Source organism: Falco punctatus, assembly GCF_963210335.1.
Source record: "Falco punctatus genome assembly, chromosome: 4".
Lineage (NCBI taxonomy): Eukaryota > Metazoa > Chordata > Aves > Falconiformes > Falconidae > Falco > Falco punctatus.
The window spans coordinates 66866518-66881370 of record NC_137583.1 but is presented as its reverse complement, the minus strand read 5'-3'; the positions used below and the strand labels follow the sequence as shown (position 1 = coordinate 66881370).

Here is a 14853-nt window from a genome sequence, read left to right as displayed (position 1 = left end):
GTGTTATATAAATTATCTTCCAAACCTGATATTTTTAATAGAAGAAATCAGTCACTCCCCACCACCAAAACCTAACCCATTTTTCAGATCACTTGTATTTGTGATCAATGCAGACAAGCACTAACAGTCCTATGCATTGCACTCTTCTAACAAACCTTTGGCTTTAGTAAGTGGAACAGCCTGTCACCATTTTTCACAGGGACTGTGCAACCCATGGCCACTTTCACAAATAAATTATGGTTTTGATAAATTACTCATGGTGGAACCAGTGGGAATACTCCAAAGAATAATTATTCATAAAAAGTATCACAATGCCCTACTTAGCAGCAACACTAGGGGGTACTAAAGTGAAAATTAATGTAATTGGGGAAAAGGAAGTAGAAAGCAAGGATCAAAACACACAGAAATTCACCAGCTTTCTTTGTAATATTTAAATCCCAGGGCACAACTAAAGAAAATTCAGGTGCTTTTTTTTCTATTATCTAAAGCAGCAGTGAGTTCTTCTACAAAATACAATTTTAATCATTCAAGGTCTAAGCCATATTTGAAGAAGTTAGAATATATGCAGCAATAATTGCTTGTAAGGCTATCAACTATGCTTGCTGAATAAACAATGTTTATTTGATTACGGAAAACTGTTTGAAGAGTTGTAAGAATGGATTAGCATGAATAAACCAGAGAACCATTCCTCTGCATGCAGAGTAAGAATGAAGCAGAAGTTGTGCCTTTAATGCCCTGAGCTACCTACGGAAATTGATCAGGGCACAAATTTCAATGCTACTGTAGTACAGTTCCAAAATAAAATAAAAAGATTAAAACTTCGTTTGTTAAAAATTTTCCCCACAGTTTAAAAAGCAATGATCAGATTTAAAATATAAAACTGAAGCAAAAATGTTAAACATTCACAAAGAATTCAAGAAGTTAATTTTTCTTCTCAGCAGTTATTCTACTAAATCAAAAAGACATAGTGCATTTATGCCTGCTCCTCTATGCCTTTTCAGAGAAACTGAAACACAAGTAAAAAATTGGAGATATCAAATATACGAACTATTACTGACTACTGACAGCAAGACATTCTGTGGAGAGGGGGAGTTTGTTTCTGCTTTTACATTCCAAGTTGCTAGATGAGAAGACATGACAGTTGGAGGAAGTAAACAGAGTTCTACATAATTTGACATAATTTCATTCCACTGTGTATTTTTAACTTAATCTCCTATTGTTAAACTGTATTTAAACCAAAAGACATTTGTATTTTTTCTGAAAGCACAGTTGTATGCAATACATTCCTTTTAAAACTTACAATCTCCAAATAGTTTTATCCCATTATTTTTCTCAATAACAAGCAGGCTTACCCTCAATTCTCTAATCATAAATAACCCAGTTTCTACAACAGCTACTTATCTATTTAAACACTTTGCATACTGACTGTGGCTTGATGCTTTGGTGAAGAAGGAGAGGACTCATTTTCAGGAAAACTGGCCTTAGAAGCAGTTGATGATTCCTATAAAATTCAAACAGGCAACATGAGAAACTTTACTATCTTACTTACAAATCCTTTAATTTTTTTAACCATGAAGATATTTTCTCTCTCTTTACATACACTCATACATTAAAAAAAAAAAAAAAAGTACTTTTTTAAAGCATTCATGATCTTCTCAGATAGTCATAAACCTTCCTGCTAAACAGTGGTCTTATAAGATTTACAGGCAACACTGAAAGTGGGTTAATTAGCACATATCCATTCAAAAAAAATGTTAATACATACTGTATCAGCTTAAAGCAAAGCATTCATCCTTATTAAGGGGCAGATTTTTTTGTATGACATTGCTATCAAATTACAAAGCCCATTTATAACACTAACTTATTACAGGGCACCATATAATAAATACCAAGATTTTAAAGATTATGTCTGTGCAGTTAGTAAATATAGGATTAGTACACTAAGTTGTTCCACATGTAGAAAAGCACACACCAATTTTTTTGAGTCATGATCATTAATTTCCTTATAATCATGCACTGAAAATTTCTAGATTGAGTTTTTTTAAAACTAGACATTAACTACGAACCAAAAGAAAGTACTAAATCTCTGAAAGCTAGAAAATTGCCCATGTGGAACAAAAAAAGGCACGTGCTTTTCCTCTGAAGTAATAACTGCTTTGCACAAATATACCACCTGGAAATCTGGTAAGAGTTTCAAACAGAAGAAAAATGTCACTTGTTCTCTGTTACTGTGAACACATTTCTCCCCCTCACTCTTTTTAATTCTCTTGAAAGCTCACCCAAATTCACTTTGCTTTTCCAGCATTACGTAACACTCTGCACACCCATGCTTTAAAATTCACTTGTGAATCTACCTACAGGAGTGGCCCACTAGTTCTTTTAGTAGCATAGTAACAGAGAACAGTAGCAATCCTAAGAACAGTTTAAGTGTTCCATATTTTCAGATGTCTGGGGTGGGGGGACATGTTCAAATTAAGGAATTCAACACTGTACCTCCCAGGAAGGTATTTTTTCCTCTGCTTACCAAATATTTTAGCTAATGGCTATATACCAATATGTGTCACAGACAACAAACAGTTAACAAGTACATTTGATATCTTCAAATCTCATCAGCCACGGCAACTCTTACTTTCACTCTGACACATTTCAAACACTCTTTTGACTGGCCTATTTTCATAGAATTGTGTTGTTTTCCCTGGAAAAAGGAATAAGGAAAATAAAAAGAAAATAGCTTCCCTAGGAGTTATCTGAAAAGCTAACTTGGGGTTGATGTTCTATCCAGACAAATACTAGTTGGTTTAATTTTTGTTTCATTCTGAATTTGAGATAGCTTTCATAGACTGAGCAACTCTGGAACAAGAAACCCAGTATTTGTGGTTACAAACTACTCCCTTTCCACACACTAATTTAAAGGAGAACACATAACAGTGGGCCTGCCAGTGGTAATAAAGCAGGTGCACTCAATAAATTCTATCTTTCCACAAGACTCTAGTTTATTGCTCCACTACACATTTTTAATTTTCTCAAAGCACTAACACTGTGCTTTATACAACTATGTAGTCTCCTTACCATTAAAAAAACATGCTGCCTGCATGTTTTGAAGCTGTTAAAGGAACTTTCAGCTATTGATTTAGACTTTACAAATGTTTACAGATATATATACAGTTTCCTTTGGTTAATTCACTAAGCATTTTTACACTTTCATGTTTGCTTCACTAGGTTTAAACATCTTGGTATTTGAAAATTGGGTCTTGAAGGAAAGTAAACAGCTCCACTTACTCAGTGTTTTACAAGAGCTTCTTCATTCAATGCAGCACTAACATAAGGTCACTCCAAAATAGAAGTAAATCTTATGCCAAACAATAATAGGCAAGTCTTCCTTTAAAAGCGAGGCCAAAACTTTCACGCTATTTCAAATGTAATTGTTCATACCTGTGAAGCGTAAACTGCACATGAGGCTAGAAGCATCCACTCAGCTTTTATTTATCAGGACTCCACCTAGGCTGTCTCTCACGCAGTGCCACAACACACTCAGTACAGAAGGATGAGAATGGAGGGGAAAGGAGCAGTAGAGGGACCTCAGAATCGTTCAAGCTAAACTGATGTGTACAGGTGCAAAGTCTCCAGCCAAGCATGGTCCGCTGCCTCCTCAACACCACATATGATATATTCTAAACTGACAGCTCAAAAGCTTAAGATCAAATCCAATAAATGCTATCCTGAGGAACTAAGTCAACTCATGACAAGCCACTTTCCTACACTCCATTTCAACAAAGAAAGCCATTAAAATGTACCAGAAACAACAGGTCAAGCAAGTAACGTTCTGGGCAGCAGATCCACTTTCATTCTAACTACTATGTTTTGCCCACTGAAGTTTGTCTTCGACATCTGCGATTACACAGGCCCACTTACAGGCTTTTCTCCATACTCCCAAATGTACATTCATTTCATTTTCCCCCTGTATCTTTAGAAAAAGAGAGCTTACAATGCCATTTCCTGACACCTCATTCTGAGTAGCCTGTGCTAAGATTTCAGCATTATGAAGTATTTCAGTTCCCGTGAATCTTGGTATATAGATAGACTGCCACGAAGTTACAGAAACCAGCAAGTCACCACCCTGCAATGCCCATTTCCCATTTCAGTTCCTCCCTGCCCAGCTCACATCAACCCTCCTCACCCACAGGCAGAACGTCCCAGCACAAGCAGACAAAAATCAAACCGGAGAGACAGGCACAGGGAGAGCAAGAGAGGCTCTTTCTCCTTGATGGCCTAAATAGCATCTGCTACTGTACAGCCCAAAACAGACTGTCACAAACATGTCCTAAGAATGGGCAGAAAACAGCTTTTGTTGTTAGTGACCCGCAGCTCTCTGACTAAACACCCAGCTCAGCACTGGACACAGTGAAAGCCAAGTGTTTTGGTACTTTCAGTGCCATCCTCTGCCCTTCAGTAACAATATTACAAGCCTGCTGTAACTACATGCAGCTTTTCCTCTTTCCTTAAGATGTTAGTGGAGATCAATGTAACAGTCATTAAAGTGATAAATAAATCCACTACATAATACAAATACTTACATCTTTAAAGGCATAATTTTTACTTTAGCGAATGTGACTTATTCCAATTTTATGAATATTCCTGTTATTCGTCTGCAATTTTTCTAGTGTACTTCTACTTGGTTTTTCCTACAATTAAAACATTCAGGTGTGAAATATCACTATACCTTATATTAGAACCTCACCTACATCCACAGTTCTTGAATTCAAACCCTAACTACACTCCACAGCCTAAACTGAATTGGAAGATACCCAGTTATAAGTAAAATGGCTGTACATGCCAAACCCTGAAGCAACACTAGTTAAAACATTTCAATGATAACAAGGAAAAAAGCTACTACTCACAAAGTAACAGCAGCAAAGTTACCAAACAGCCCTTGTTATCACTGGGTGTTATACGTAATGACAACAGAATGTAAGAAAAATGAAATTTCAGAAATTCATGCATACTCCTTTCTGTTAGATTATGTTAGATTAAACACTTCAGAAACACATCAGAAACAGTTGGTATTCCAGCATGCTGTTAACTTGCTCCTACCTTATCGTTGGTGTCCAACACAATTGTACTGTGTCTCCATTTTGTTAAAACTATTGGTTCTTGTAGCCTCCTGTCCAGACTCCTACTCTTTATTATATCTCTCTGCTGCTGTGGTGAAGCATTATACTAAAGAAGAGAAAAATTGTAAGTAGAATCTAATTCATGGAAACAACACCTGAACATACCATTCGTACAGCTTAACATTGCAAACTTTCACATTCCTGATATCACCCAAGGGTGTGAAAATAGCCTTGGTTTTATTCTGCATTTGGTCCTCAGAACTGTCCTTTCTGCTGTAGTTCTCTCTGAGGCAGTAATTAAGACTGGCCTGTTGGGATAATACTCTCCCTTGGTAAGATGTTTGCTTTCTTGTGCAACAGCCTGCTGTTGGTTTTGCAACCAACCAGCATACTGAGAACTACGAAGCAGTTAGAATAAACACAAGATTTAAACACTCGCTCTTCATATTGTGCCAACAGTACCATATCACCTGTCCAGCTCTTGTGTAAAAAAGAAAAAAGAAAAAAAAAGAAAAAAAGAAAAAAAAAGGAAAACCCTACCATCCTGCAGTAAGGTATTTAGATTAAGAGTTATGATTGCCTGGATATGATTCTCTTTGACCCAAAGGTTTGAGATGCCTAGGAGAGAGAGACATGAGGACAACAACTTGCTTTTTCAGAACAATGACATCAAATTATTTATAAAAGGATTTGCTGGTGTGGAGTGTACATAAGCACAGAAAATAAACATTTAGCAGAAAATAATTTTAGGACTCAGCAGAGCTTTAACAGCCAAGGAGAGAACGGATCTATCATAACATAGGGTTTTTAGTAACTCAAAGAGGATCCCAAAGATGTACAGGCTGAGAAAATGTGATTGTCATGAGGACCCAGCATTTAATTAGATCTCAGAATTGCAGCATACTTATCACTAGCAGCACTGCCATTTTAAATCATCACCACCAACACTGAGGTAGCATTATGAAGAATTACAAAAATATTTTGAAGTTTAATACTGAAAATACAAACAAGAAAAAACATCAATGTATGGTTTAAGTCTTTTAAAATCTCATTCTTTCTGTTCAGCATTAGAAGACTAAAATCTACACATAGAAAGAAACATAAGGCAGCATTTGTAGAGTCATGTAAAGGACTAGAATCCACTGGGTAAGAAGTAAACCAGGAAAGACAAATGCCCCTTTTATTTAAAAGGGCTGAAGCAGTAATCTTTGCAAGCACACCGCATTCTACAGTTTTGCTACTGGTTCCTACTGTAAGCTTGGAGTCTCAGGTGTTCAAAGACAGAATAACCTATACCTACCTACACACACCAGAAAAGTATGGCAAGGTTTAAACCTAAATAACATCAATGCTAAATTTAAGGTGAATTGCATAACACAGTTACATTTATTGCCCAAATAAAGAACAAGCATTAATACTGCCATGGCAGACATTATGCTTGTGTTACCTTTGTATGTTGCTATGAACGGAGTTAATGCTCCAATAAGTCAATAGATGCTTAAAAGGTAAATAACTTTGGCGTTTCATTGAATTATTTGAATATGCACAATAGTAGTAAAATATTCCCAGGTGAATGGATCTTGCAGTAGTGAGAATAAAATTTGGTAGTTCATGTACAGACAGAAACGTATCGGTTGCCACTGCAGAAATTTAATTCTGAGATTGCACTGACTTTGTATTGAGTTCAGCACAGTTACGCTCAAATGACAACTGCTTCCTTGCAATGGTGAGGGTCTAAGCAACTCTCAGTTTGTCCCCTTGTTAAATCAAAAGCTGAACCATCATTCATGCTGCAAGGAATCTACTAGCTTACTTTTTTGTTACGGAAATATCCACTCTGCAGATGCTCCTACAACGCAAACTGTGCCAGCAAGCTAAGCAATATGCAGCAGAATTGCCTACCCATATTATAACTAAAAACCTAAACAATTTTCAGTGATACTATGTCTAAGTCACAGAAAGTCACCACAAACAGCATTCCTTGCAGCAGTTCTAACATTTAAGTGGGCAATTCAAATATATTCTTGCTATGAAACAGAACCATTTATTTAAGAAATGGATTTACACTTCAGCGACACTGATGAATGTTATTTATGGAAATCCTCCATGCACCTTCCATTTGAGTAACTTGGGGAATTAAGTTCAAACAGTCAAAGACTTAAAGTAACTTATTTTGAATTTAAGTCTACATTAAGAGTTAGGATAAAGCCTAATTACAGGTGATCTATATTCAAAATGCACCTTTGACACCATCACAAGTTAACTGATCTTAACAGACAACTCTGCCTTGAAGGAGACAAGGCCTGTAATAATGAAGTAATATGAAGTTTTACAAAAAACATTTAACAAGAACACAAAGCAATAGTATATGGAGCACATTAAAAAAGCACTGCTAACAATTCAGCAACACTGAGCTACAGGCATCTCAGCAGCTTAAATAATTTGCATTGGTGATACAAACAGTGTTAGTAAACTGACTCTTTAAAGGGAACATTTGACATTTTTGCCCCATTTTCTTACAATAGAGGTGTCAAGTAAACATTGCTCCTTCAGGTGTTTGGGGTGGGTTTTTTGTTTTACTGTTTTTTTTTATTTATTACAAATAGCAGAACACACTACTAAGGGAGAAAGAAAAAGTTTATGTATTTCTGGGCTCAAGACAAGCCTCCACTTCTAAAACAAATTGATTGATCCGTGATATCCAAAGACAGTCACGGTGAGAGACAGACACTGTTTCAGACTGCATTATCCAACTGTACTAGCCATCCTCTAGACCAGCCAGAGTCCCCTGGCTACAGAGAAGTAGCCAGAGCTACTAGCCTAGCCAGGTCAGATGCCACCACCTCTGCTACTCTTTGGGCTGCCCTCACCCAACCTTCTTCAAAAAAACCTTGCAGAACAGTTTCAGGTCAGATTCACTTATTGACACTCTATAGGACTCCTACCTGTGGAGCTGTTGGCTCTCACATAGGCATTTACAATGATCCTTCCCACTGTTTATGACCAACAATAAGCAACTAGGTTGGGCTCTCCTTCTCTCATGCAAAATCTTTTACCTAACTAAGCAGCCTTTCAATGCCTAAACCGTGGTGTAATCTTGAAGACAGAGATTAGGCAAGGGCCACACATTGCAATAAAACTGGTCCATTCCAGACTGCACATTGCCTGGTAGGATGATCTCTGCTACACTACGTGCCTGAACAGCAGTACCCCAGGGTGCGATGTTATTTTCTTAATTCTAAAGCTTTTGACAATGCAGCACACAACTCCAAGTATACACACTGCTGCTCCTAGAAAATACTTACAAGCTCAGACTTGTCCCATTACATTAACCCCTCAAGCACATCACCTCAGTTTGTTCCCCATTTCATTGGGACCATCTCCTATCAGGAGGGGAGGACATGAGCAAGCTGCTCATACTCTGACTGCACTCACCAAGTAACGCAGACTTACTATAACAGCTCTTGGCGTAAGGTAAGGATACCAGTAGTGTAAATTTAGGTCACACAAGGTTATTTTCATTGCTGAATTTGTTCAGTGCTTTCACCAGCTACTTAAAAGGTTTCTTTGCCTCTGTATAAAATTTTCTGATCCTCTCAGCTGGCTGAGTGATTTGTATTTAATTTTAACCTGACAAATGGTATGGCTCAAGGTTCTGTCCTAGCCTAATTGTGACTGAAATAAACATAACACCTCCAAGTTTTTTGTAGCAGTTGTCCCCATTCTTGTGGGGATGACACAGATATGTCAGCTTTAAGAAACAGAAACAAAGGTTCTTCTTGGTTAGCATTGACAACATCCTCTGCCAGATGAAATTAACTGCATGGGAAAGAGTGGGAAGCAAAAGGCAGTGAAAAGTAGTAAAGAACAGACGTTAATCATCCTACTCTACCCTCTTGTAATCAGATCAAAACAGAGCATTTAAAAATATTCTGACATCCTAGTACCATTTAGCAGCTTACTACTCTACCATGTTACTTGCAGTTGTCCCAACAGACTATCTGAAATTGAAGATTTTTTTTAAAGAAATTTTTAATGTTGTCTCAGAACAAAACCACTCTTCAGTGCTACTGCTGTCGTTGGCTTTAAATAAACTTTGTTGGTGCTGTGATAGTCATATCACCTATGTTACAGCTTTTGCTTTACTCATCACATCAACTAAATCAGTAACACATTTTTCTTAGGCCTACATACATAAAAAAAGAATAATTGTTGTCTTTAAGGATTTCATTCCTTCTTCCTCTAGGAAATTAAGATTCCTCATTCCCTGCCATAAGACATCTGGATGGCAGCAGTTGGAGGCAGCAGCCACAGTAAAGGAACAGAACCTACACAAAACAGGAGACCACCAGGCCAAGCAGCTCTATGAATTGCAGAAGTGACTGAAAGACACCTCTGGATAACCCACTTTGCCGTGTTGGACATCCACTGCTTCACCTTCCACCCCTATGACTGCTGAACTTTGAAGAAGAGCTCCCAGCCAGCACCGATTACCACAGGTCCTGCTGCTGGCCCAAGCCAAAACTGGGGGCACTTTCTCCCCTCATCTTATTTAGGAGCAGGGGAGGGGGGTGGGAACCACCAAACACCAGGACAAATGAGGAAGACCAGACCAGGCCTCTTGAGTACAAATATACACATTAAAGAGACAGAAGAACAAAATCTGCCTGCCTTGTCATACTTATCCCAGGTTTGTCATATCACTTGCAGTTTTGTCCTTAAAATCCATCTGGATCCTCACATCAGCTGAGACTCTCAACTTCTGCCAAGCAATCCCAAGTTTTATGACAAGACTGTGGTGATGATCCACTACTGCTAATGATACTGTTTAGTATATTGACTTACAGTAGATATGAATGCCAACACACACAGTATGTTACCTCAAGCCAAGTAGCACAACTCAGAACAAGACAAATTTACCATAGGACAAACCAGGCCCTATTTGCATGTCCTCATCTTTATCTTCTTCCATCATCTGACTGCATGGTATCTTCCTGATAGTAGCTGCATCATATTTTAATTTTTCAGATCGCATGCTCTGACAGCATTCTGGTGTCCAGCAAGATAAACCATTCACCTGAGTATCAGAAATGAGGCCCCTGAGCTCATACTTGTCATTGGCAGTGCACGGAGTGAGTTAACAGGCTGCTGGTCTATCAACACTGCCAAAATTGAAGCTCCTCTACCTAGTGCTTTTTCTGTGGATACAGCGAGGGGACCTAATGATGCAGGAACTTCTGATCAGAAAAACTGTAACGACAGTATCACAGTCTAAATATTTACACCAAAACTATTAGTTCACCCCAGAGGCTTACAGTACATGCATTTTCTTTCAAAGTCTACTCTTGGATCAGAGAGCTTCATCAGCAGATGGCCGAGCATCATACTGTTATGCCAGATACCAGGCTAGGAACACATTTTGAAAATGTGTTTGAGACCACTCTATGATTTTTATTAGTTTGTCCTCTCTACCTCCCCTTTGAGCTATTTATTCCATGTTTATCACATAGTTTTCCTCACTTTTGTCATTTTGATAATTACCTTTTTTAAACTTCAGAAGTTAGAGCATTCTTGTTCCTGAAATCGATTTAATACTTTCCCCACCTTAATGCAGATTTCTCATTTGCTTGCTTTAATTATAAAACTTGTATTAGAAAACTAGTTTTCTGGAATAGAGTTGTAGGCTTTCATTCACTACACAGGAAATAAACATTTTATCATAGTAATCTACACAGGAATGAACTTCTATTTGTAGGTGTATTTATTTTTTTTTAATTGGCAAGAGCCAACAACTGAACGCAGCAGCATGCATATGCATAGGAGGAAACTCAAAAGTCTTTTGCAAGACGTAGTACAACCTATAGTTAAAGATTATTATCCGTTTTAAAGAATAATTCAGCATCTTCTTCCCTTCCACTGCAAAAAGCTAGGTCACACTCATCGTCAGCCTTAATGGACTTTTCAGCAGTTGTCAAAGCTACTCCATCTGAGACACCAGCCAGAGGCATTCAGCTATTCCTAGATGTTATTTAAATATACATGACTGGAGGGCTTTCTATGAGACTGCCTGAATTAATTTGTTTGGTAATGCCCCTCTTCCCCAACATATACCCTCAAAATTTTTAAACACATGTACAAGAATACTGTAAATGTGAACATGCTCAGGAATAACACTTCCAGTTAATGCTGTAATAGTGAAGATTTTTAATATTATAGTATTAGCTCAGTTGATACTCTATTTCCAAAAACCTCTGGATTATTTTTAGTTCTAATGAAGTCCAGACTATTAAGAACCATTTAGCAAAAACCAGAAAAAGAAGAGAATCCTTAACAGCACTACATGACCATGCTATCCATCACTCCATTTCACAACAGATTTTGGAAGGCAATATTTGAACTAAATACACTGGGGAAAACTGACCAAGAGTGGAGTTTCCTTTTCCTAGCAATGTAATTTAACTTCATTTAAGCAAGAGCTACAATGTTGAAGTCTTTCTCCCACCACTCACAAAAGTTTTCAACATAGGTTATTTTTCTTCAAAGCAGTTCTGTGGTCTACATTGCCTTTCCAATTCATTTGCTCCTCAGCAGTTCTGGAACCAGCTTCAATAAGATTTGAGAGACTAAACTTCAATCACACTTAATTACAAGTGTAACATCTCTGCTGGATGTTCTTCAGATAGATAGTTACATAAATTAGATAAATCTTTTGCTAAAATATTTAATCTGTTCCTCAGCACTTAAAGTTAAAAGCGAAGGGTTTCTGGAAACAGAGACTCTTGGATTGTGAATCCAAGAGTCAATTGATCATTTACTTCTGTTAACCTTGTATTTGCTGCCACTCAAGATTTACTAGTTTCAAGAAGGAATTAAATAAAGAGTACATTCTGTCCAAATGGCTCATTAGAATATTTTTTAAGGAAAATTTGTAACTGCAATTGTGATGATTTTCATATAAACAAGAACAAAAGCATATTAGATCACAAACTCTGAAACAGGCTATGTTTTATTCTGTAGGTGGCTATTAATATAACAGAGCTCAGATGTCTGTTTAGAACCACTAGAATATCGTGCACTAATACACAAATACTAAACCCTAACCCTTTATGCTAATATGCCTCACACAACAATTCTGGATTATCTCTGTGACTTACTGTAGTTGGATTAAAGCCAACTTAATTTGCTGTTTAGTTCAAATCCAAACCCAAACCTAATCTATTTTTGTAGAAAGCAGTTTCTTCACTTTCAAAGTTTTCTGCATTGCAGAGGTCAGAGTGAAATACCCAAGACATTATTCCCCAAAACTAACTTCAACTATAGATACTGAGCTAACAATCGCTTCTGGTAAAACCTGGTCTAGCAGATTTTCAGACTTCTAATTAATCTAATTACTAATTAATAGCTAATTAGATTTTTAAACAAATAGTTACAGATTGTATTGTTAGGTTTATGTATGTTACAAAATAAGTTATCTAATACATCAGACCAACATAGGAGAATTCACAAAGGTAACTCTACAGTGACTCAGATACAAACTATTTTACTGACATAACAAAACAGTCCAGTATAAAGCTTCATTCATGAATTTCAATGTAAACATTTTCTCATAAATATTATGAAAGCACTATCTATTAGGGTTGCTCCTTTCTAAGTGGAAGTAACTTAGGATATTGATTTTTTTGACTGATGAAACAAAAATTGAGAAACATGCTCTTTCATATATTTATGCATACAATTCTGCATGGATTTTTTTTTTTATGGTCACCTCACTATGTAGGATTGAATAAACATCCTAATAGCAGGAAAGATGTATACAACTCCATCACTATGACAAACGTCCTGCAGTTTTTCAAAGTGAAAATGAGGATTAAGATAGTATTAGGTACATCCTCAGACTATCAACTGTCCCTAGCTCATCACTTTCCTAGAAATTCCTATTTTCATTACAAAATTAATAAATACCAGAACACACTTCTGGTGAAACTATGTCATCCTCAAAGGTATCACAAAACTCTGCTGAAACTTTTGTTTATATATATACACACACGTGTCTGTATAAGCATGTTGGAGGGTACTAAAATTTGACTAAAATTTCTCAGAAACATTTTGCAGTTAAAAAATGCTTTTTTCCTATAGAGGTTTTCTTCATCACAGCAAAATCAGAGATACTGTTCTGCAGCCTTGCATGTAAAGCTCAGTTCAGCAAAGGTACAAGATCATCTTTGACATCTGAATAGTCACATACATCCATTTCTCATGACCCTGAATACTTTTTTTTTCTCTTCACAATCAGAAATTCCACAAAAATGCAAGAAAAAGTGCAATATGTAAGTCCTCTTGCTGTGAATAAGTCCCATTTAAATGCCTCACAGACCATTTACTGAGGAGGAGGAGAAAGCCCCAAGGTGTCAAAATTTCTTTTTCAAGTAACTCACCTTAGGTAACTCCCATTCTGATCGAGAACCATCAGCACTGTAGTAGTATGGTCTACCTTGTTCATCTGCATGTTTTATCCACTGTAGAAAGAAAAGCGATGATAGGAAATGTAATCAGAGTGAGAGCTGTAACATAGTAAATCTCTGATACTTGGGATTTAAAGTTAATTTTTAATAAAGTGCCATCCACTTCAGCAGTGAGTAGTGCACAAGCTCCATTAACCAACCAAGGTTAGTTAGCGATGAGAACACCACAGAACAACGTTCCTGAATTGGGTGCACTAGTATTTTTTCCTTCTGTAACTCCTCGAAAATAGTCCTGCAGTACCACACAAGAGATTGTGATAAACAGGTATTTTTGAAGATGGCACATCTCACTCTCACCAACACTATGGTGTCAGTTTAAGGAGGCAAAATCTTTGCATCAGATCTGCATAAGGGTTTTATACACAGAATTACAAGAAGTTCAATCAGTAACTGCTGACAATTTAAGAGATAATTGAACTTGTTGAACAATCCCACTTTTAACATCAACAGGAACATGAAATGCAGTTCATAAAATAAATCATTAATAAAGATAATATAATTTCTGTAACCTCTATAAGCAACTTTCACAATCGAAGAGGTAAAGTTATGACAACTCTGACTAGTTATGCAGAAAGGAAAGAACTGTAATGAGCAAAAGTCTACAAGAAGATCACACAAAAAAATGCACAGAAACACTCACAGCAAGGCTCTTTGGTCAAGCAGGTTTCACAAGATTGCCTTCCAATAAACTGTTCGTGATAGAAAACAGTGTTTCCTATCAATCCCAGTGCAATTTAAAAAAAAGTTTGCATATTTGCCAAAACATAGGTATGTGCTCTACAGATGTTTAGCAGAAATAGGTTAAGCACGATAAAATTCCAAGACTGGCATAAAACTCAACTATTTAAAAATTTCTTTCAAAAAAATACTTGCATACATCGAAGAGGTGGTGCTATAATATGACAAAAAACCTACTGTTTCAATTAATACTTTTTGAAGTTAAAAAAATCCAAAATGCAGCTTTAGTGAACAATCATAAAAATCGACTGCTTTAAAATATAAACATTGTCATTTATCCTACATTGGAGAATTTTTTATAACATGCCCAGAATCACAGTCATCAGTTGTAATTAGATAATTAGAACAGAACATAAACTACAGCTGTATCAGCAGATTTAAGAAGTTTATCTACATCTGAAAGCAGTACTGTAAATCCCTAGTGAAGGAAAGCATGAAACCAGTAAAGCCGCATTATTTTCAGTTCAAAACCATCCTAACTG

At 36.8% G+C, this 14853-nt stretch overlaps 1 protein-coding gene across 13 annotated transcripts in view; it reads right to left on the bottom strand.

Moving 5' to 3' along the window:
• ARHGAP12 (Rho GTPase activating protein 12) overlaps positions 1-14853 on the bottom strand; it is a 76945-nt gene that overhangs the window by 20433 nt on the left and 41659 nt on the right. For 10 of the 13 annotated variants that reach the window (XM_080384302.1, XM_080384303.1, XM_080384308.1 and 7 more), the window contains 3 exons: positions 13547-13627; positions 5092-5217; positions 1427-1501 (listed from right to left, as the gene is read on the bottom strand). In XM_080384302.1, coding sequence (XP_080240428.1) covers positions 1427-1501; positions 5092-5217; positions 13547-13627 — 282 coding nt within the window. The remainder of the gene's footprint in view (positions 1-1426; positions 1502-5091; positions 5218-13546; positions 13628-14853) is intronic. The other 3 variants (XM_080384309.1, XM_080384313.1, XM_080384305.1) reach the window with 1 other exon arrangement.